The following is a 22,523-nucleotide window of genomic DNA, read 5'->3' as shown; positions in this document are numbered from 1 at the left end:
AAAATTAAAACTTTAGGTCACATAATTTTCCTGTGTGCAATAAAGCAAAATAGAATCTATATATTTTTAAAATATTTTTATGTCTTTTATTTAATTTTCTGTGCAATTAACTACCCTTTTATCATTTGTGTAAAAAGAAATATATTAAAATCCTAATGAATTGGCGGGTAGCGAAACTGCAGTTTGGCTGCCCGCCAAAAACCTTTAGTCCCGGGCGCCACCACCAGCCGGGACTAAAGGTGCGACCTTTAGTCCCAGGCATTAACAGGGCCTGGGACTGAAGGGCCTTTAGTCCAGGCTGGTGGTGGTGCCCGGGACTAAAGGTCCTCTCCCTTATATAGCCTCTGCGCCCGCCCCGGCCCCTCTTCTTCCTCCTCCCCACTGCCGAGCCAAGCCCTAACAGACCCGCCGCCGCTCGTCCGATCCGCCGCTGACGCCGCACCTCACGAGCGCCCACACGCACACCGGCGCCCCACCGCCCCGACATCGCACGCCCCGACTAAGCGCGCTCGCTGACGCGCCGCCCCCCGACCACCCCGGCCCGGCGCCCCGAAGCCCCACCGCCCCGACGCTCGGCCCCCGACGCCACACTACGGCCCGGCTCGACGCCACGCCGCCCCTAACGCCGCGCCATGCCCCTGATGCTGCCCCTAACGCACGCTGCCCTTGACGCCCGACGCCACGCCGCCCCTGACGCCACGTCGCCCCTGGCGCCCGACGCCACGCCGCCACTAACGCCGCGCGCGCGGCCCTGACGACTCCACCCTGGCCCGGCCGGCCACGACGCTCGCGCCGCCACCGACGCCACCCGGCCCAGCCACCGACACCACCCTCGTCATCACTGCCTCTAGATGCCCATCACCGCCGACCCCTACGTACGTCGATTGTCACCACCGACCCCTACGTACGTCGATATGTGTTTGTACAGAGGAACGCCTCGTTGTGTTGTATGCGGAGCAACACGGTCGTTGTGTTGTATGTGGAGCAACGCCGCTTCGTTGTGTTGTATGCGGAGCAATGTCGCTTCGTTGTGTTGTATGCGGAGCAACGCCGCCTCGTTGTGTTGTATGCAGAGCAACGCCGCCTCGTTGTGTTATATGCGGAGCAACGCCGCCTCGTTGTGTTGTATGCGGAGCAACGTCGCCCCGTTGTTGTATATGCGGAGCAACACCGCCCCGTTATTGTATATGCGGAGCAACGCCGCCCCGTTGTTGTATACCGTAGCGAGAACGATGATTCGCCCTAGCGAGAACGATGATTCGCCCTAGCGAGAACGATGAATTCGCCCTGTCGTTCTCGCTAGAGCGAATTGTCGTTCTCGCTAGGGCGAATTCGTCGTTTATATGACTTGTTTACATATATGACTTGTTTATATATATGACTTGTTTATATGACTTGTTTACATATATGACTTGTTTACATATATGACTTGTTGGCATATATGATTGTTTACATATATGACTTGTTTATATATATGACTTGTTTATATGACTTGTTTATATATGTGACTTAGATTTATTTTGTATATGACTTATTGTACATATATGACTTGTTTACATATATGAATTGTTTATATATATGACTTGTTTATATGACTTGTTTATATATGTGACTTAGATTTATTTTCTTTATGACTTATTGTACATATATGACTTGTTTATATATATGTGACTTAGATAAATTTGTATATGACTTATTGTATATATATGACTTGTGTATATATGTGACTTAAATTTTGTTAAATTTGTTAGATATGGCTGCCCCGGGAGACAACATGGAGGAAGAAATGATGAATATTATTGCCAATGCTAGTGAGCAGGATGTAGATGACGGAAGTCAATACCTAGCTCTTGTAAATGAGCAAGAAAATGTTTTGCAAGAAAATACAGGCGAGGTATATATACTAAATATATATTATATGTGAATATTGTATATATTTCTGTGTATAAAAGATATTTATTTATTATTTTTTTATATGTAGCCCTCTGGATCGGCGACGACAACGACGAAGAGCAAAAATGTTCGAGGACCGAAGAAACCACTGGAGGGCCGGTACATAATATCGGAATTCAACATCGAGACAGGCGAACCACTTGGTCCACATAAAAGGAAATTCATGGAACACTGTGGGTACCTTGTAAGGGACAAAATTCCGATCAGTATTCGTGAATGGAAGAAAAAGATCAACGAGCCTGATGTTAGTTTTGTCTATGATGTTGACAAGAATTTGCTCTGGAATGATATCCTTGCCCATTTCACGTTGCAAGCGGATGATTATGATGATATCAACGATGATGAATTGAAGGAGCTAGTTCGATCGTGGGCTATGAAGAAGATGGCCACACAATTCTAGACTTGGAAGAAACACCTATACAACACATACATCAAGAAGAACGAAACGCCGAATTTCAATACTGCTACGGGCCCGATCTCGAAACAGAGGCCCTATTGGAATGATTTTGTAGAGTACAAGACATCAGCAGAGGGTGAGGCATGGGTGAGAAGGAACCAAGAGAATGCCCAAAAAAAGGTATACCACCATGACATGGGATCAGGTGGCTACGATACTGCCATTCCAAAGTGGCAAAAAATGGAAGCGGACATTATTGCCAAGGGGATCGAACCAGAATCAGCCAAGTGGCCCCCATGCTCGAAGAATTGGTTTTTTGGACATGGGGGAAGACTCGACCCACAGACCGGTCTGGCAGTTTATGGGCAAAAACTCAAAACAGCAGCACGCCGATTGGCTTTTGCTATAGAAGCTAAAGAGATTGGTGTGTTCAAGCCCAATGGAGAGAAGGATGAGCTGACGTATGCCATCAGGACTGCTGAACACACTGGCCGAACCAGAGGCTTAGGACGCAACACTCCATGGGTTCATGGTTTCCCTAATGACAGGGAAACCTACCGAAGCTGCCAGAGAAGCAAGGAGGAGCAAGCAGCACGGGTGACAATGTTGGAGGAAATGGTGCTTGAAGCAAAGGAGCGAGAAAAAACAATGGAAGCAAGAATGCAGGAAGAAATCAGAAAGCAAGTGCAGATAGCAATGAGTGCCTAGAGGCAGGCATCAGAGCCAGGAATGAATGTTAATATTAGCCCCCTTGGTCAGTTGAAAAACAGCTGCGCTTCCACTGAGCTGCCAAAGCAAGATGATGCAGCGCTGTGCTTCCCCGTGGATGATGTCATTACTCCAATGACATCAATTGAGCTACATGTTCCAAGGGGGAATGACACAATCAAGGTTGCTGTCGGTGTTTTTACTCCTCCAAACCCTACCAAGACACCATGAATCCATGGGGCACCAATACAACCTGGATATGCTAGGGTCGCAGTGGATAAAGTGAGCAAAGGTTATGAGGATCTAACTCTTGACATTCCTGGAGGTGATGGAGAGAAGACTCTAGGAGAAGCAGAGAAGACATATATACTATGGCGCAAGCGCTACATCATTATCCCTGGGGCGTCTGCTCCACCGCCAACAGACATTAGGTGCGGACAAAAGTTAACAAAACAATTTTTTGATAATTTTCTATGGGCATGACTAATAATAAGCATTTACTTATATCTCATTATTTTTTGTACTCACAAAGCGGGGCCTCCACCAACCAAAGTCCAGTTGTTGCTTCTCCCGACCATCATAGTGCTCAGGGCAATGATGACGCCTTCAAAGGCACTGCTGCATCCCCACCATCTCCAACTCCTCCGCCGCCTCCAAGGAAGTCCACAACTCCTCCGTCGAGGTCTCCAACGCCTCCGCCGCCTCCAAAGTCTACACTGCCTCCAAGGCGGTCTCCAACGCCTCCCCCGCCTCAAAGGAAGCCAGCCCCTAAGAGGTCCGCCCCGCAAACGAAGCCATTGCCCCGCCCGCCGGCAAAGAAGCAGAAAGTAAATACTCATCCAGTTATTCCCCAAAAACTATCTTATGAGAAAAGTGAACAGGAATTGAAGGATGCAGTACAAAAACAAGTGACAGATTTCTTTGAAGGTGCAAAACAGGCACGACGAGCGAGGGAGAACCTAGAGCCATCATACTTCTTCCTACCTCCAGATCAGCTAAGAAAGAAGTTGGAACAAAAAAAACGGGATTCTCTTAAGAGCGCCGTGAAACAGCCGATATCGGACTATGACCGCTCTGTCACCAAGTCATATGAGGCGGCGCAAAAAAAGAAGAGAGTAGGGAAAGGTGTTGCACAACTCGGACAACAATCGCAACAATCAATCCCCCCCTTGTCGTTCCTAATGAATATGGTTCAAACTTAAACTTAGTGGAGGAGGTAGGCGGCTATGAGTCGTTTCTTCGGTTTTATGAGGACACTAGTTTGAACCTTGCCGAAGTGCTCGCTGAAGGACCATCTGCTCCGGAAGTGGATCCTTACAAGAAATTTGTACCAGGCCAGAGTCTATACAACCCAGAGAAATTAGGTGAACTGGGTACGCAAATGTACCTGCTAAACGGGTGGTACATGTCGGCGTCTGATGCGGGATAAATCTATCTTTCTGTCAGTATTAGAAACCACCATTACTTCCGTGGCAATGACATTATCTATGTCGAGCTTCCAGAATTACACCAACTATGCCACCTGGACTCTCTCGACAAAAGTCTCATTAGCTACTATTGTCTATAAGTGTGATTATTTTCTACTATATTCACAATTTCTTTATTATATATTCACAATATATATATTCACAATTTTCATGTATGCAGATATGAGATGACAGAACTTAGAAAGAGAAAGGATAATGATGTTGGGTTCGTTGATCCGTATGTCATATACAAACACCCTAACCCCCTGAAGGATTATAAGCCTCAACCTGAGAGAAATCTCATGAATTTCTTAGTGAACCAACGCAACAAGAAGGAGATACTCTTCCCCTACAACTTCAAGTGAGTGTTATTATAAGTAATTAATGTCGATCATATATATGGGACATCAATATTTCCTTACTAGCTAGTTACCTCACACACACACACACACACACACACATATATATATATATATATATATATATATATATATATATATATATATATGTTTATGCAGCAATCACTAGATATTGATGGTCATCGATATGGCCAATAGTAGATTGAAAATCTTAGACTCGTTGAGAAAACCGCAAACGGAGTATCAAGACATGATAGATATTATACAAGGGTAATTAATTTAGTTTCTCTATAACAACATATATATATAATGGCGCCGATCTCTCAACAATTATTAAAGGTTAAATTATTTTTTTATTTTATTGGGAGCAGGGTTTGGAAAAGGTTCATTGAGGAACAAAAAATGAAACATTGCAAAGCGCCACTGGGTGTAATCGCACACAAAGTAAGTACTATAACTACACATTTATATTCAATTAACACCATATGATGATTTCAATTCACCCTAATTGATTTTTTTGTCATAAAAGTGGGTTCTAAGGTAGGAGCAGGGTAACAACTACTGCGGATACTATGTTTGCGAGTTCATCATGGCGTACTCAAAGAGAACTCCTGAAGAGCAACTCAAAGTACGTATATAAATACTTTTTCCTTTATATTATTTCGATCGTATATTTACAATTTCTTTATTGCTCTCATTTGTATAAGTAATTACATGAGCAATACACATACATATATATATATATATATTAATACTTTTTCCTTTAACTTTTATTGAAGACTGAATGGTTGAGGGAAAGAGTCATACGACTTGACCAACTTAAAGCAATTCGAGAGACTATAGCAGGATTTCTAAATGACCAGGTCATCAACCCCAACGGCGAGTTCTACATTGACCCGAACGAAACGTGGATGCCAAATCTGGAGGAGTGAATTGCTAAGGACATAAACAATTTATATATCAAACCTTTGTATAATATATATATATATATATATATATATATATATGTATGCACATATTATATGTACATAAAATAACATGTGTATATATATGATCATCATATATATATGCATGTACGCGTATATTCATTTGTTATTTATGTACAAAGTTTGAACGAAAACTTACGCGTGCGAAGTACACATATATATTACTATTAGCAGCGTATTCGAAAATGTATTTTAATATCAAAACTAATCATTAAATGAAAAAAGAAACCAAAAATAGAAACCAGAAAAAGGAAAAAAAGAGAGGTACATTTAGTCTCGGTTGGTAACACCAACCGGGACTAAAGGTCCTGCCCCGTGGCGGTCCCTGGCCAGGCCTAGAGGCCCCCTTTACTCCTGGTTGGTGTTTCCAACCGAGACTAAAGGTCCCCCTTTAGTCCCGGGCATCAAGCCGGGACTAAAGGAGGGTACCTTTAGTCCCGGATTGGTGCTCCCGGTTGGGAAACCAGGACTAAAGGGGTTTCCCAACCGGAAGCAAAAAGCCTTGCTGCACCAGTGCAACGATCGGTCTACAGCATGGCCTTGGGGAGAAACGGCTAGTTGAGGGCTTGGCCCTCTATATAAGCATGTTAGCCGGCCATAGCTCACTCTCTTGCACATTTTCATTGGTGATACATCCTTGTGAGCTAAGCCAAACACCTCCCACTCAATTGGTTCATGTGTTGATCATCTTTTGTGAGATTAGGACTGATCCTAGTTGCATTTGTTAAGAGTTTGAGCATCTAGTGGCACCAGAGATCGTGTTGCCAAGGATTTTCTTGTTACTCTTGGTGGTTGCCACCACCTAGATAGCTTGGAGCGGCGGGATCATTGAGCGAAGGGTGGTGACTGTCTGCGGCTCTGATCGTGGTGATTGTAAGGGGTTTCTTGTACCTTCCACGTGAGAGATCACAAAAAGGTCACTCTAGTGAATTACTCATAGCTTGTGAATCCTCATTTGTGTTGGTTGTGCAGCACCCAAGTGTTGGGTTAGGCGTGTGATCCCTATTAGCTCATGAACTTCCAAGGGAGTGTATCACTACAATGAGAACGTAAGTTGCTGGCAAGCAACCGAACCTCAGGGATAAATCTTGTATCCCATTTGTCTATTGATTTTGATTATTGACACTTGCCCCGTCGGTAACCCTCTCTACCACTCTTGCATTTCATACATACATACCTTGTGTAGTATCTAGCTTGCCTTTATAATTGTGATAGCCATTAGTTGATTTTAGTTGTATTAGTTCTCTAGCTTGTCAAATTGCTAGGTTGTTCATTTGCTCATTTGATTGTTTGAGTGAAAAATCAACCTAGAGATCATAGCAACTAGAATTGTAGGTGGCTTGCATATTTTTTTGTAGAGTTAGAGCAAAATGCATTATCGCCTTATTATTGTCTAGCACTTTGCTCTAGTGTTTTGTAGAAATTTTAATTAGGCTATTCACACTCCCCCTCTAGCCATTTAGGACCTTTCAAGTGGTATCAAAGCCGTGGTTACCGTTCAATTGAGGCTTATCATCCTTCGATGTTACAATGGCTCAAGTTAATCACATGTGGAAGCCACCATTCTTTGATCTCACAAGTTATGATTAATGGAAGAGAAAGATGAGCACACACTTGAAATTAATGAATAGAAAGATATAGGGAGTTGCGGAGAAGGATTTTGCAGTTATTGATCCAACCAATCCAACCCCAAGAGAAGAAGAGAAGCTCCAATTCAATGACATTGCCTTAAACACTTTGTGTGATGCTTTTGACATCAAAGTGTTTGAGCAAATCAAGGATCTTGAGCAGGCTCATGATATGTGGAATAGAGTGGAGGAATCATATTAGGGCACAAAGGCCATGAAGGGTGCCAAGTTATATATGCTCAAGGACAAGTATACAAGCTTCAGGATGCAAGAAGGAGAATCAATTCCGGAGATGTTCTATAGGCTCCAATCAATTGTCAATGACTTGAAGAGCTTGGGTGAGAAATTGGAAGATCAAGACTTCTCTCACTGATTCTTGAGATGTTTACCACCAAGGTTTGACACTTTGGTCACTATTCTTGTGAGGGATGGCTTGGACACAATGACCCCAAACCAAGTACTAGGTGATGTGGTCTCACAAGACATATACTGTGTGGAAAGGGACGGGGTAAGCCACGAAGATGAGAAGAAGAAGAGTGTGGCATTCAAAGCCACTACCTCATCATCCAAGAGCAAGGGCAACGCTAAGAAGGAAGAATCAAGTGAAGAAGACAGTTCAAATGCTTGTGATGATGATGATAAAGAGATGGCTCTCTTTGTGCGCCGATTTAGGAAATTCATGAAGAAGAAGGGCTATAGATCTAGAGGAAAGAAGACATCATCCAAGAACAAGGAAGAACCCAGGAGGTGCTTCAAGTGCAAAAGCAAGGATCATCTCATTGTGGATTGTCCTTACAATAGTGACAATGATGATGATGAAAAGAAGGACAAGAAGAAGGACAAGAAAGAGAAGAAGATGACCTTCAGCAACAAGAAGAAGGATCACTCATATTGTGTCACTTAGGATAGTAATGAGTCTTCAAGTGATGATTATGATAGTGATGATGAGAAGAAGGCAACCAAGAAGAAGGCTCTTGCAAGCATCGCCATCAACAACAAGCCTTCTCTCTTTGATGCTCCATCAACATGCTTCATGGCCAAAGGCCAAAAGGTACAATCCGATGATGAGAGCGATAGTGGTAGTGAAAGTGAGGATGAGGATGAGCCATCCAAGGAGGAACTCATGGACATGTTGCAAGAGGCTCAATCCTAAATGGACAAGAAGAGAAAGGAATTCAAAGAATTGTGCAAGAAGCATGAAGCTCTTGAGCAATCCTTTGAAAAGCTCATTGCTACTCATGAGAGGCTAGTGGAAGCCCATGAGAAGCTTGAAAAAGAGCACTCTTCTCTTATTGCCCATAAAGAGAAGGAACCTATTGAAACATGCAACATAGGCATAACTTGTGATATTCTTGTTGAATCTTTCTATAAGCCTATTGTTGTTGCTCCTACTAATGCTTCATGTAGCTCATCCACCACTACTACTTCACCTATGAGTGATGATGCCTCACTCATGGTTGATAATGAGACCTTGAAAAAGGAGGTCAATGAGCTCACTCATGTCTTAGGCAAGGCCTATGGCGGTGAGGCCTGCTTGCTAAAGTGCTTGGGTAGCCAAAGCTTTTCTCTCAATAAAGAGGGATTGGGCTATACCCCCAAGAATGGCGAGATGGCCTTTGTAACTCCAAAAGATAGCATTATGAGGGGCAATGGTCGGTTTTGCACTAGATGCAAGCAAGTTGGGCATGTAGAGCAATATTGCAAGAACAAGAACAACTATGCTAATGTATCCTCTATTCATTTTGATTCTTGTTATTTGCTTACCAAGCGTGTAAATGGTATGAAAGCTAAGTTTATTGGTGCACCAATTGTGGGCTCAAAGAAGAAAGCCATTTGGGTACCAAAGAGCCTAGTCAGTAACCTTGGAGGACCCAAAAAGGTTTGGGTACCTAAAAAGAATTGATTTGCATTTGTAGGTCAATTTCAAAGCTGGAGGAATGCATTGGATGCTTAATAGTGGGTGCACTCAACATATGACCGGAGACTCAAGAATGTTCAATTCAATCAATACAAGTGGCAATGATGAGTTTGATAGTATCACATTTGGTGACAATGGCAAAGGAAAGGTCAAAGGGCTTGGTAAGATTGCTATATCTAATGACATGAGCATATCCAATGTGTTGCTAGTAGAATCACTCAACTTCAACCTATTGTCGGTAGCACAACTTTGTGATCTTGGTTTTAAATGCATATTTGGAGTTGATGATGTAGAGATCGTAAGTGTAGATGGCTCTAACTTGATATTCAAAAGATTTAGATATGAGAATCTATACTTGGTTGATTTCAATGCTAGTGAAACACAACTCTCAACATGTTTGTTCACCAAATCTAGCATGAGTTGGTTATGGCATAGAAGGCTTGGTCATGTTGGAATGAAACAATTGAATAGGCTTATCAAGCATGATCTTGTGAAAGGCTTGAAAGATGTAGTATTTGAGAAGGACAAATTATGTAGCTCTTGTCAAGCTAGGAAACAAGTTGGTAACAATCATCCAAACAAGAGCATGATGAGCACTAGTAAAGCATTTGAGTTATTGCACATCGATCTCTTTGGGACAACAACATATACAAGCATTGGTGGAAATAAATATAGCTTTATGATAGTGGATGACTTTACTAGATACACATGACTCTTCTTTCTTGTTGACAAAAGTGATGTATATGACACATTCAAATCATTTGTCAAGAGAAGGCAAAATGAGTTTGAAACTAGAATCAAGAAAGTGAGAAGTGACAATGGAAGTGAGTTTAAGAATACAAGAATTGATGAGCTTTGTGATGAGTTTGGAATCAAACATCAATTCTTGGGCAAATACACTCCACAACCAAATGGCCTTGTTGAGAGGAAGAATAGAACACTCATTGATATGACAAGGTCTATGCTTAGTGAGTACAATGTGAGTGATTTGTTTTGGGCCAAGGCAATCAACACGGCTTGCTATTATAGCAACCGTCTCTATGGTCATAGGCTATTGGAGAAGACACCATATGAGCTATTGAATGGAGGAAAGCCCAACATTGCATACTTTAGAGTGTTTGGTTGCAAATGCTATATTCTCAAGAAAGACACAAGATTGAGCAAATTTGAAAAGAAATGTGATGAAGGGTTCTTACTTGGTTACTCCACTTCAAGCAAAGCATATAGAGTTTGGAACAACTCAAGCAAGATAGTTGAAGAAGTTCATGATGTTTAGTTGGATGAAACTAAAGGCTCTTAAGATGAAGATGAAAATCTAGATGATGTGAGAGGCACCCAATTGATCAATGCGATGAAAAATATGGATATTGGTGATATTTGGCCTAGAGAGGTGATTGATGTTGAAGAAGACAAAGATCAAGTGCTCCCTCCTCAAAATATGCAAGTCAATGAAAATCAAGCTAGTACAAGTGGTTCTCATGATCAATCTCAAGTCTAACAAGTGCAAGACCAACAAGTGACTAGTTCATCCCAAGCAAATCAAGCAAATAATCAAGTGCAAGTTCTCCAACCAGTTAGCATTGCAAGAGATCATCCTTTGGATCAAATTGTTGGTGAGCTTAGTAGAGGTGCGCAAACAAGATCAAGGTTAGCATCATTTTGTGAGAACTATTCGTTTGTGTCATCCTTTGAACCAACCAAGATAGAAGATGCTTTGATGGATATTGATTGGGTAAATGCTATGCATGAAGAGCTAAACAACTTCACAAGGAACCAAGTTTGGGAATTGGTTGAGAGGCTAAAGAACTACAATGTGATTCGTACCAAGTGGGTGTTTAGAAACAAGCAAGATCAAGATGGCATAGTGATAAGAAACAAAGCAAGATTGGTAGCACAAGGTTACACTCAAGTTGAAGGTCTTGACTTTGGTGAAACATTTGCCCTGGTTGCAAGATTGGAAGCAATTAGAATCCTATTAGCTTATGCCTATGCCCACAACATCAAGCTCTATCAAATAGATGTGAAGATTGCATTTCTCAATGGATATATCAATGAGTCGGTATATGTTGAGCAACCCCCCGGTTTTGAAGATGACAAGAAGCCCAACCATGTGTATAAGCTAAAGTAGGCACTATATGGTTTGAAGCAAGCACCTAGAGCATGGTATGAGATATGGAGGGATTTCCTACTCTCCAAAGGGTTCAAGATGGGTAAGGTTGACACCACTCTCTTCACCAAGAAGATTGGCAAGGACTTGTTTGTGTTGCAAATATATGTGGATGACATTATCTTTAGATCCACCAATCAAGAGTTTTGTCAAGAGATTGGAGAGATGATGGCTAATGAGTTTGAGATGTCCATGATTGGAGAGCTTAGTTACTTCCTTGGTCTTTAAATCAAGCGAATGAAGAACGTCACATTTGTATGTCAAGGCAAGTACACCAAGGATATGTTGAAGAAGTTTGGATTGGATGAAGCGAAGTCAATTCATACACCTATGTGCACTAATGCTCATTTGGATCTTGATACTAGTGGCAATATGGTGGATCAAAAGTTGTATTGGTCAATGATTGGAAGACTACACTATATGACCGCATCAAGGCCGGGTGTCAAGTTTAGTGTATGCATATGTGCAAGATTCCAAGCCTCACCAAGAGAAAGTCACTTTAAGGCTATAAAGAGAATATTGAGGTATTTGAAGCATACACAAAATGTTGGATTGTGGTATCCCAAAGGGTCAAACTTTGAGTTGATTGGATATTCAGACTTTGATTATGCGAGATGCAAGGTGGATAGGAAGAGCACATCGGGCACATGTCAATTGCTTGGAAGATCACTTATGTCTTGGTCATCAAAGAAGCAAAATAGTGTTGCACTATCAACCACCGAAGCCGAATACATATCCGTCGGTAGTTGTTGTGCTCAATTGTTATGGATGAAGGAAGCTTTGAATGACTTTAGAATCAAATTTGGACAAGTTCCATTGTTATGTGACAATGAAAGTGCTGTTAAGATAGCCACCAACCTGGTTCAACACTAAAAAACAAAGCATATTGATATCCGCCATCACTTCATTAGAGATCACCAATCCAAACGGGATATCAAGATTGTGAGTGTCGGCACTGAAGATCAACTTGCCGATATATTCACCAAGCCACTTGATGAGAAAAGGTTTTGCAAATTAAGGAATGAATTGAACATACTTGACTTCTCCAACATGAGTTGAATGCACCCCCACATTATATGACATGCCTCTCCTCCAAGAAACCAAAGGTAAAATGGCTTGGCATGTGCATTCATACGTTGCTAAGGACTTGTTAGTGCATTTAGACATATATAGAATTCATTCATGAAAATCAAATGAATTTGATGATTATATGGTACCACTATAGCCTCTATGCTTGATATGATCTAGTGGTAACATATGACATATTTGTGAGATTGTGAACCTAGTGTTTGATCTAGAAAATGAGCAATCAAGTGTTTAACTCAACATTGGCAAGATAACCATTGAAAGATGTGTGAAGAATCTTGTCATTGGTTCAAACCATGTTAAATGTCTTATGCAAGTTATCTAGATTGAACCAATTGAACATATGATCCTCACCCTCATATATTCATCCCCATTGATTTCAAGTTGACTAACTCCACCTACTTAAACTTGATGCATTCCTTTATGTTAATTGATGCCAAAGGGGGAGAGAAAGTCACAAATATGAGAGATAGGGCGAGAAGTGAAAAGTCAAAGATAAAAAGGGGGAGACATTGAAGAATAGAAGGGGATCAATAAAATTTTGAATCACACAAGTAGGGGGATCAAGTTCATGAACTTGATTGTTGCATTTGATATGTGCATATTCATGTGCTTGCTTGCACTTTCACAAGTTTTAAATTTGATATCCATGCTTGTGTGGTGTATGCTAGTTGTAAAACTTAAATGATTATTTGATACCTAGCATGCATAGTTGGTAGCTAGATATGTTATATTTCAAGTGGTACTAGAGCCTTGCATATAATGTTGATCTTATGAGGTATCTAGTGTTTTTGATGTATCTAGCTAACCATGGTGCTAAGGATGGTTGAAATATGCACTTCGATTGGTATCGCACTTCAAAGGTCCATTCTTTACACCTCAGCATCATTTGGTAGTAATTACTCCCCCTTAACTCCAATTCATGCATATGTGCAAACTTTGTACCAAACTCAAATGGCACATATGCAGGGGAGCTAATACTACCAAAATCGAATTTGTGGTGATTGTCAAGTTCTTATTCATGATCAAATTGCTTGGACAAGCAACTAAAATTCAAAAATGAATTCAATTCATATCTTTGTGAAGGTTATCATCAGTTACCAAAAAGGGGAGATTGAAATCCCTAGTTTGGTTTTGGCTAATTGATGAAACCTATTGGACTAACCCTATGTCTAAGTGTGATTATGAGATAGGTTGGTCCAAGTCCAAGCAATGGAGCTAGATGGCACTTAAGTGATGGAGATGGCCAAAAGATGGTGATCAAGTGCTCCAACTTGGAAAAGAAGAAAGAGAAAAACAAAATGGGCTCAAGGCAAAGGTATACTTCATATGGCCATTTTGTTTCACCAATCATGATGCAATAGAGTGCGTGATTGGGTTTAGGATAGATAGCCATACTATAAAGAGGGGAGAATTCTTGGTTAATGCGGTTATGAAATGCCACTAGGTGATCTATGTCTTTGCATATGCATTAGGACCTAGTGTGAGCTAACATAGCCTTGTAAAATGCTTTGAAAAATGCTAACACACGTGCACAAGTGTTTGTGACACTTTGGTGTTGGCACATGAATGCAAGGGTTGAAGAAAGAGATCAAAAGGTAAAGAAACAGGGAAGTCGGACTAGTTTGGCACCTAACCGGACCAGTCCGACGGTTCCTAGTTTGGCGCGCGCACAGACAGAGAGCAAGAGTTTTGCGTCGGACTAGTTGAACACAAGGCATCGGACTAGTCCAATGGCTAACCCTAGCGCGTAGCTGTACCAAAGGCAGGCGTCGGACCAGCTCATGAGCGGCGTCAGACCACATGCGAACACTATTTATCTAGTGCATCTATGAGTATCGAACTAGAAACAAGTCCTACGGTGGGTTGTCGGGCCACTTTCCGATGGCATGCGGGCTCTCGGGTGGAAATATTTAACGAGCGTCGGACAAGTACGACGTCGGCCCTGTAGCGGTTCGATAGTTGTGCGCGGCGTGCGGCAGAGAGCTATTGCTCGCGGCAACGGTCGGTTTGATTCAATGGGGACATGGGGAGGCTTGGTAGAGGTTGGGCCACTCCAACAGTTCGCGGAAGTGGTCTGACGGTCGGTCTGTAGCAAGGCCTTGGGGAGAAACGGCTAGTTGAGGGCTTGGCCCTCTATATAAGCATATTGGCCGGCGATGGCTCACTCTCTTGCAAATTTTCATTGGTGATACATCCTTGTGAGCTAAGCCAAACACCTCCCACTCAATTGGTTCATGTGTTGATCATCTTTTGTGAGATTGGGAGTGATCCTAGTTGCATTTGCTAAGAGTTTTAGCATCTAGTGGCACTAGAGATCGTGTTGCTGTGGATTTTCTTGTTACTCTTGGTGATTGCCGCCACCTAAACGGCTTGGAGTAGCAGGATCATTGAGCGGAGGGTGGTGATTGTCTCCGGCTCCGATCGTGGTGATTGTAAGGGGTTTCTTGTACCTTCCCCGTGGGAGATTGCAAAAGGTAACTCTAGTGAATTGCTCGTAGATTGTGGATCCTCATTTGTGTTGGTTGTGTGGCACCCAAGTGTTGGGTTAGGCGTGTGATCCCTATTAGCTTGTGATCTCCAAGTGAGTGTATCACTACAACGAGGACATAAGTTGCCGGCAAGCAACCGAACCTCGGGGATAAATCTTGTGTCCCATTTGTCTATTGATTTTGATAATTGACACTTGCCCGGTCGGTAACCCTCTCTACCACTCTTGTATTTCATACATACATACCTTGTGTAGTATCTAGCTTGCCTTTATAATTGTGATAGCCATTAGTTGATTTTAGTTGTATTAGTTCTCTAGCTTGTCAAATTGCTAGGTTGTTCATTTGCTCATTTGATTGTTTGAGTGAAAAATCAACCTAGAGATCATAGCAACTAGAATTGTAGGTGGCTTGCATATTTTTTTTGTAGAGCTAGAGCAAAATGCATTATCGCCTTATTATTGTCTAGCACTTTGCTCTAGTGTTTTGTAGAAAATTTAATTAGGCTATTCACACTCCCCCTCTAGCCATTTAGGACCTTTCAGGGGGCTCAAGTGGGGGCCATGCTGGAGTTGCTCTTATGTGTGTTGAGGGCTCATTTGTACTCTTTGGTGACTCATTTATAATTATAAACCCCACCAGTGGAAAAAATGAAAATCTCCACCTCCAGTAAGCATCAAAAAGGAAAGTGAAAATCTCCACCTCCCACCTTCTCTATAAAAGGGAAGGGGAAGGGGAAGGTGGAGAGGACTTTTGGGCCATTCTCTCAATTGTTCCTCCCTCTCACTTTCCTCTCCATGCCTAATGTTCGGCTATAAGCCAACAATGAATATTGCCTTTAAAGCAAAAATGGCCTATTGATTATGTTAAACATTACCTTTAGATACTTTTGACCTTGCGAAATACCTTTTTGCATGCAAAGCTTACTTAAAAATAGGGAGCATATGTTATAAGTCAAAAGTGGCACACCATAAGAAAATCTAATAAGCTACTTTCCATAACCTCGAGAAGTCATGTCTAGTGAATTCTGAGTAGAAGTTTGGGTTTTACGTGGGACTAATTACTAGTTGTTTTGTACTTGAGATAAAATCTCCCCACCATATATAAATATAATAAACATTATTGGCATATTGGAAGAATCCAATCGATCTATCGAGCATTAAAATAAAATTGAACTATCTTTTATCTCCCTAGACCCTAAACTACTCTCTTCACATAGAGGTCATCTCGAGGGCAACCAGAGGCCTCTTAGATAGCCTTGCAGAGCTTAGAGAAATGCTTTGTGCGCTAGTCCTAACAGAGTCCTTCCCAAGCAAGCGTAGGTATTGTTTTCATGGTTTTCCTCTGAAACTCGGATAGTCTATTTTCTAAAACATTGTTTTGCGTCAGTTCTAGTACTTTGGTGTATGGTCGTGTTTTGTCCCAACGCTACTTCTAATAACTGACTAAGCAATACATAGATCTCATACTGTGATGGTATGTGTTGACAACCAAAATTGTCCAAAGAGCATAATGGACTCTACCATCATGTTTGTATCATCCAGACATCCTAAAAGCATACTTAGATCATCGCATTCGGAGCTCGGGCGAAGAAAGCAGCTTTTCAGAGGGCTGAACTAGCCAAAGTCGACATAGCCGACTCTAAGACGACTTTACCATCTTTGTCAAATGTTAAAATAGACGGCACCATTGCGTTCCTCTTGTCGAGCTAATTGAAAAACATATATGGATTGCCTCATTTGGAGTTCGGATGAAATAGTTATCAATTTGGAAAAACTTTGCCTAGCTTGAGTCGGCTAAGGCGACTCACCCAGTCGGCTGAGCCGACTCCTCAGCCCCAAGCTTAGCTGACTCCCCTGTTTTTAGCCTAGCCACAGTGCTCTGGGCTCGTGAAAACTGGCTTACCTGACACCCAAGTCTTCTAAGCCAACTTTTCAAACTGTTCCGAGTCTGTTTGGTTTCCAAATCGGTTTTAGACCTATTTTGGATGTAGGAAACTTGGAGATCACGTTTGGGACTTGTTTTCTACTATGATAAGACCACCCCCTCTATATATACGAGAGGATCATGGCCGATTGAAGGATCCAACACTCAATCGTCGTTTTACATCTATTAACCCAATTTTATCCTTTTCCATCCCCCTTGCTGTTTGTTGCATGTCCTCGCGAGATTCATCGATGTTCTAGGTAGCCTTGCTGATTCTAGAATAACCCTAGGCGTGCTCCTCCGTAATGGGTCCTACCAAGAGGCGTTCCCAGGCTTTGGCGGCGAAGCACGGGCTCTAGATAGACGTAACTAGTCTTTAGATCGGCTTAGTCGATCCCAAGAGTTGCTTGCTGCGTGTATCAGATTGTGTGCAACCTAGGGCTTGCTAGCCCTTGCTGGTGTGTGATTTGGATCACAATCCAACGTCAACGCACATTTTTGGGCTCTAGATCGGCCTAACCGGTCTTTAGATCGGTTTGTCGATCCCAAGAGTTGGATGCTGTGTGTATCAGGTTGTTTGCAACCTAGGGCATGCTAGCCCTTGCTGGTGTGTGATTTGGATTGCAATCCAACATCAACACACTTTTGATGACTCTGCTAGGAAAGAAGAAGAAGATCAATCAAGAGGCCGATATGTGTAACGATCAAACCAAGAATAGAGGTGACCTCACCAAAGCGTCCAATGAGGAGAACATCATCCATCCTACTACTCTTGATCAACTCCCAAAGGTGCTTTGCAAGGAGGTAGAAGCAAAGAACGTTGCTAATGTAGCAGCTTGCTCATTCAAGACCCGTTCGAGCAAGGTGGCTAAACAGGACAAGCTTGTCAATTTCCAAGTTTGCACCTCTGATGGAACATCTACTTCAGCACCTAAGAAGGTACCTCCACTTTAAGTGAACCTCCTGCTGGTCTATTTACTCTAGAGCAATTCAAGTGGATGGAAGAAGAATTACAGGCACGGGAAGCTAGTATTATTAATCGGATGGATATTGTACATCATAATGCTAGTTTTAAGAAGCCGATTGATTCTGAAATTGTCATTCCTAGTTGTCCTTTACCAACACCATCGGCTCCTAAGACCATAGATTTTCCCTATGGCATTCCGATGAACGCTTTTAAAGGACAAGTAGGCTCGAGCTCTTTGGCAGCTATTGTTAGCACTAATGCTATGATTGTTAATCCTAATATACTGCATCCATTACCAGTGTCCCTCAAAATGTTAATGATTGCATTGATGATGATATGAGTAAATTAGCAGGCTTTATGGCTCCTATCACTATTGTAGCTTATGGGCCTAGTATTCCTCTTGAGGGCACTGTTGAGCCAAATCCCATGCCTCCATATATTTTTAATCATCGTTTGAATTCCTAGCAACAAAATCAAAATCGCGAGAGGCTTGTGCATGACATTGGCCATACCAATGTTGGCTCATCGGCTAGGCTGACTCTTCAAGTCGGACATGCCGATCCTCAACATGGTAGAACAACTTTGCTAGAAGTAAAAGAGATTCTCTCTGAACATGAGGCTTCCATGATTAGGAAGATAAAGGAGAATCTTGGTGTGGATATTCGGGGCGATACAACGGTTTATCAAAAGCCCTATCCTTCTCATTTTGATTGGGCTCCATCTCCCCCTAATTTTCGTTTATCTGATTTTATCAAGTATAGTGAGGAAGACAGTAGGAGTACACGGGAGCATGTTAGCCAATATTTGGCTCAATTGGGAGAAGCTAGTTCTAGTGACGCTTTGACAATTCGCATGTTCCCTTTATCTTTAACTACAACTGCTTTTTCTTGGTTTGCTTCTTTAGCTCCCGGCTCAATCAATTCTTGGTATGATTTGGAAAAGAAGTTTCATGAATGCTTCTTTTTGGGTTCTAATGAGCTTAAGCTTTCTCACTTGGCATCGGCTATGCAACAACCTGATGAATCCGTTGTTGATTATTTTAAAAGGTTTAGAGACACCAAAAAACAATGCTTCAATGTGTTTATTACTGGAAAAGATTTAGTTGACTTGGCTTTTAATGGTTTGCACTCTTATTTTAAAGAGAAACTTCATAGTTTTGATTTTTAGTGTAAACTAAGTCATGCATCGTGCTTTGGCCATTAAGAGCCGAAGTAAAGAGGCTAAGGAGCAACATAAACAACATTGCCCCAATGTGCATCTTGTAGAATACCATTCGGATAATTTGGACGATGATTGTGGTGAATGTTATCTTACTGAATTTGCATGGCCTCCTACTTCAAAAAATGTCACCATGCCGTCTCTTAAGTCGATTCAAAAGAATCAGAAAGATGATATGAAGTTTACTTTTGATCTGGCTAAGTGTGATAGAATTTTTAATGAATTGCTTAGAAACTGATATATTAGATTATCTCATGCTTTACCATCACATGAAGAATTGAAAAGAAGAGCTTGGTGTAAATGGCATCATTCTGGTTCTCATACCACTAATGATTGTAATGTTTTTCGTTGGTAGATCCAATCGGCTCTCAACGAGGGACGATTGAGTTTAGGCAAGATGCAGGTTGATAAACTCCTTTCCCGGTGAATGTGCTTGAGTGCAACAATTCGGTCGTCTTAGTTTGGCCGGAGCAAGCCAAATCAACTGCCGGGAAGAATGTGGTGATTGGTGAACCAAGAAGAGATGAGAAGAAATATGTTCACCATCAAGTTGCTCTTGAGAAGGATGAGATGGGCAAGAACAAGCTTGCAATTACCATTGGTCCTTCGCTACAAAAGAAGCCAGCAAGAAACGAGCATCAAAGATGAGCAAGCGACGAAGCGGTAGCGGCGGCTATGGCCAAGTTGGCTGAGCTGACTTCTGAAGTTAGCTTAGCAGACTTCCCTGCAGCCCAGTGGGCTGAGCTGACTCCTGGAGTCGGTCAAGCCGACTTGGCTAGCACCTGCAGCCCCAGGGGGCATTTGCGCACATTCACGCCCCATAGACCAGAAATTGGAACATGGAAGACCAATATGTCCAAGAATGCAGGGAAGTGGTGAGATACCGCTGCACTTTTGACAAGCTTATGAATAAATACAAAAAGGAAAAGGTCGATTGCATGAATCGGCCACTAAAAAAAGAGAGTGGTCACCTCCTAAGCAAGACAAGTCAAGGCAAATTGTGCTAGCTTTGGCTCCTGATCAGCAGAGGAAAGTTTCTCGTGTGTCTCATTGGGGTCCTCCGGTTCAACCTCCCACTCATCCTATGTGGGGGCCCTATGGTGTGTGGGTGCCATATCCACCAATGGCACCTATGATTCAACAAATGCAAGGAATTGCTGCTGGTCCTTCATCTTCTTTGGTGTTTAGCTGATTGAACTTTGGTGAATTGAGCTCTAATAATGAGAAGCAACCACCACAGCCGCCAAGGATGTTACCAACTCATGAGATTCCGGCTAAGCCGACTCCCCTGTTTTTCAGCCTAGCTAGTGCTCCGAGCCTGTAAAAACCGGCTTAGCCGACTCGTCGACTTTTCCGGCTGTTTCGAGTCGGTTTGGTTTCCAAATCAGTTTTGGACCTATTTTGGACGTAGGAAACTTGGAGATCGCGTTTGGGACTTGTTTCCTACTAGGATAAGACCACCCCCTCTATATATAAGAGAGAATCATGCCAGATTGAAGGATCCAACACTCAATCGTCGTTTTACATCTATTAACCCAATTTTATCCTTTTCTAACCCCTTGCTGTTCGTTGCATCTCTCCGCGAGATTCATCGGTGTTCTAGGTAGCCTTGATGATCCTAGAACAACCCTTGGTGTGCTCCTCCTTGACGGGTCCTCCCGGGAGGCGTTCCCAGGCTTTGGCGGCTAAGGACGGGCTCTAGATCGGCCTACTTGGTCTTCATATCGGTTTAGTCGATCCCAAGAGTTGCTTGCTGCGTGTATCTGGTTGTTTGCAATCTAGGACATGCTAGGCCTTGCTGGTGTGTGATTTGGATCGTAGTCCAATGTCAACACACTTTTTTGGGCTCTAGATCGGTCTAAACGGTCTTTAGATTGGTTTAATCGATGCCAAGAGTTGCTTGCTGTGTGTATCAGGTTGATTGCAATCCAACGTCAACAGTATACATGTTATATTTCAGCGGGAGTGGTCTCTTGCCTGCATATCGTAGTCCCAGATACCAATGTTTTGTCGGTAGGATCTGTCGTGATGATGTGTCATAATCCTGTATCACATAACCAAGTAGAAAGTTATCACATACTCCCTCTATTCTTTTTCTTACATGTCATACTAGCTTTGTCCGAAATCAAAATTTACTATCTTTAACTATCCACATTTAAAAATAATCTTTATAGTTTCACCACATAGAAATTATATATTATGAAAGTAATTCTCAAAGTGAATCTAAAAACATAAATCTTATGTGATGAATCTATATAAATTTTTTGAAATCGGTCAAAGAAAAAATGTTTGACTTATGATGACAAACCTAATACATAGTTCATTCAAACTATATTCATACCTTGCAACAGATTTCCATGTAAAGAAGTATTTTTAACTCTAACACTGAGCTATATATTCAACAGTTGCAAGCTAAGCAACAAATATAACAAACTCTAAAAAAATTATGTACAATTACAGATGAAAGATCTACAAGCAAATATATGCAACACAAATCAGTCCATAGATGATATCCTACAAGTAGAACAAATACCATGCATGTATATAGTTACAGCAATCAAATGTGTCACGGTATATAGCATAATATAATCATACTAGTGCATCCAACCTAATTGACTACTTATAGTATGCTCTCCCAGTACCTATGATATGCTCTCCTAATATGATATGAGTTCACACATGAAGTTTGTAGATATTTTCTCTCTCCTCATTAACTTTTACCTACGTAAGAAACATGCTAATGACATGGATCACCTTGTACATAGCTGCATATACCTTTAATTTGTAGACTGCATAGACAGTAAATAAATAGAGTAAAATGCACCATAGATCCATTAACTTTTGGAGAGCTAGATACATCAACTCTTAAAGTATATTTTTGGGTTTCTAAATCTTTTATGCTGTGCACCGGAGATCCAAACCAATTCAGGAGCTTGAGAATTTTTCAATGAGCCCCTTCCTTTGGATACTTCTTTCTCAAAACACCCCCACGGATGGGTGGCAACACTGGCAGCCACGCCGTCGCCCATCACTTGCTTACTTATTACATTTTTGGCCAGCTTGCTTGCCTGCCCAACAATGACAGAGCTGTCGGCACGGCAACCCGTCCGTGTAACCATATTGTCTATAGGGGCCTTTTTGATGGAGAGGTATCAAAGAGAAGGGGCTCATGTCACACCCCAAAATTTCTGATTTTGGGTTGTGCATAGAAAACACTTAATAAAATGAATTATTTTAATATTTGGATAAAATTTA

At 41.9% G+C, this 22,523-nt stretch overlaps 1 protein-coding gene across 7 annotated transcripts in view; it reads right to left on the bottom strand.

Moving 5' to 3' along the window:
- Positions 1–22,523, bottom strand: part of LOC136483706 (uncharacterized) — a 96,467-nt gene that overhangs the window by 31,537 nt on the left and 42,407 nt on the right. For 6 of the 7 annotated variants that reach the window (XR_010765584.1, XR_010765583.1, XM_066480844.1 and 3 more), the window contains one exon: positions 21,246–21,312. The exons of the other annotated variant lie outside the window; for it this stretch is intronic. Coding sequence is in view for 4 of the 6 variants with exons in the window: in XM_066480844.1 (XP_066336941.1) it covers positions 21,246–21,312 (67 nt within the window). In the remaining 2 variants the exon portion in view is untranslated. The remainder of the gene's footprint in view (positions 1–21,245; positions 21,313–22,523) is intronic. 7 annotated transcript variants of the gene reach the window in all.

This window comes from Miscanthus floridulus, chromosome 9, assembly GCF_019320115.1.
Source record: "Miscanthus floridulus cultivar M001 chromosome 9, ASM1932011v1, whole genome shotgun sequence".
Taxonomy (NCBI): Eukaryota; Viridiplantae; Streptophyta; class Magnoliopsida; order Poales; family Poaceae; genus Miscanthus; species Miscanthus floridulus.
This window is presented reverse-complemented; position numbering and strand designations above follow the sequence as displayed.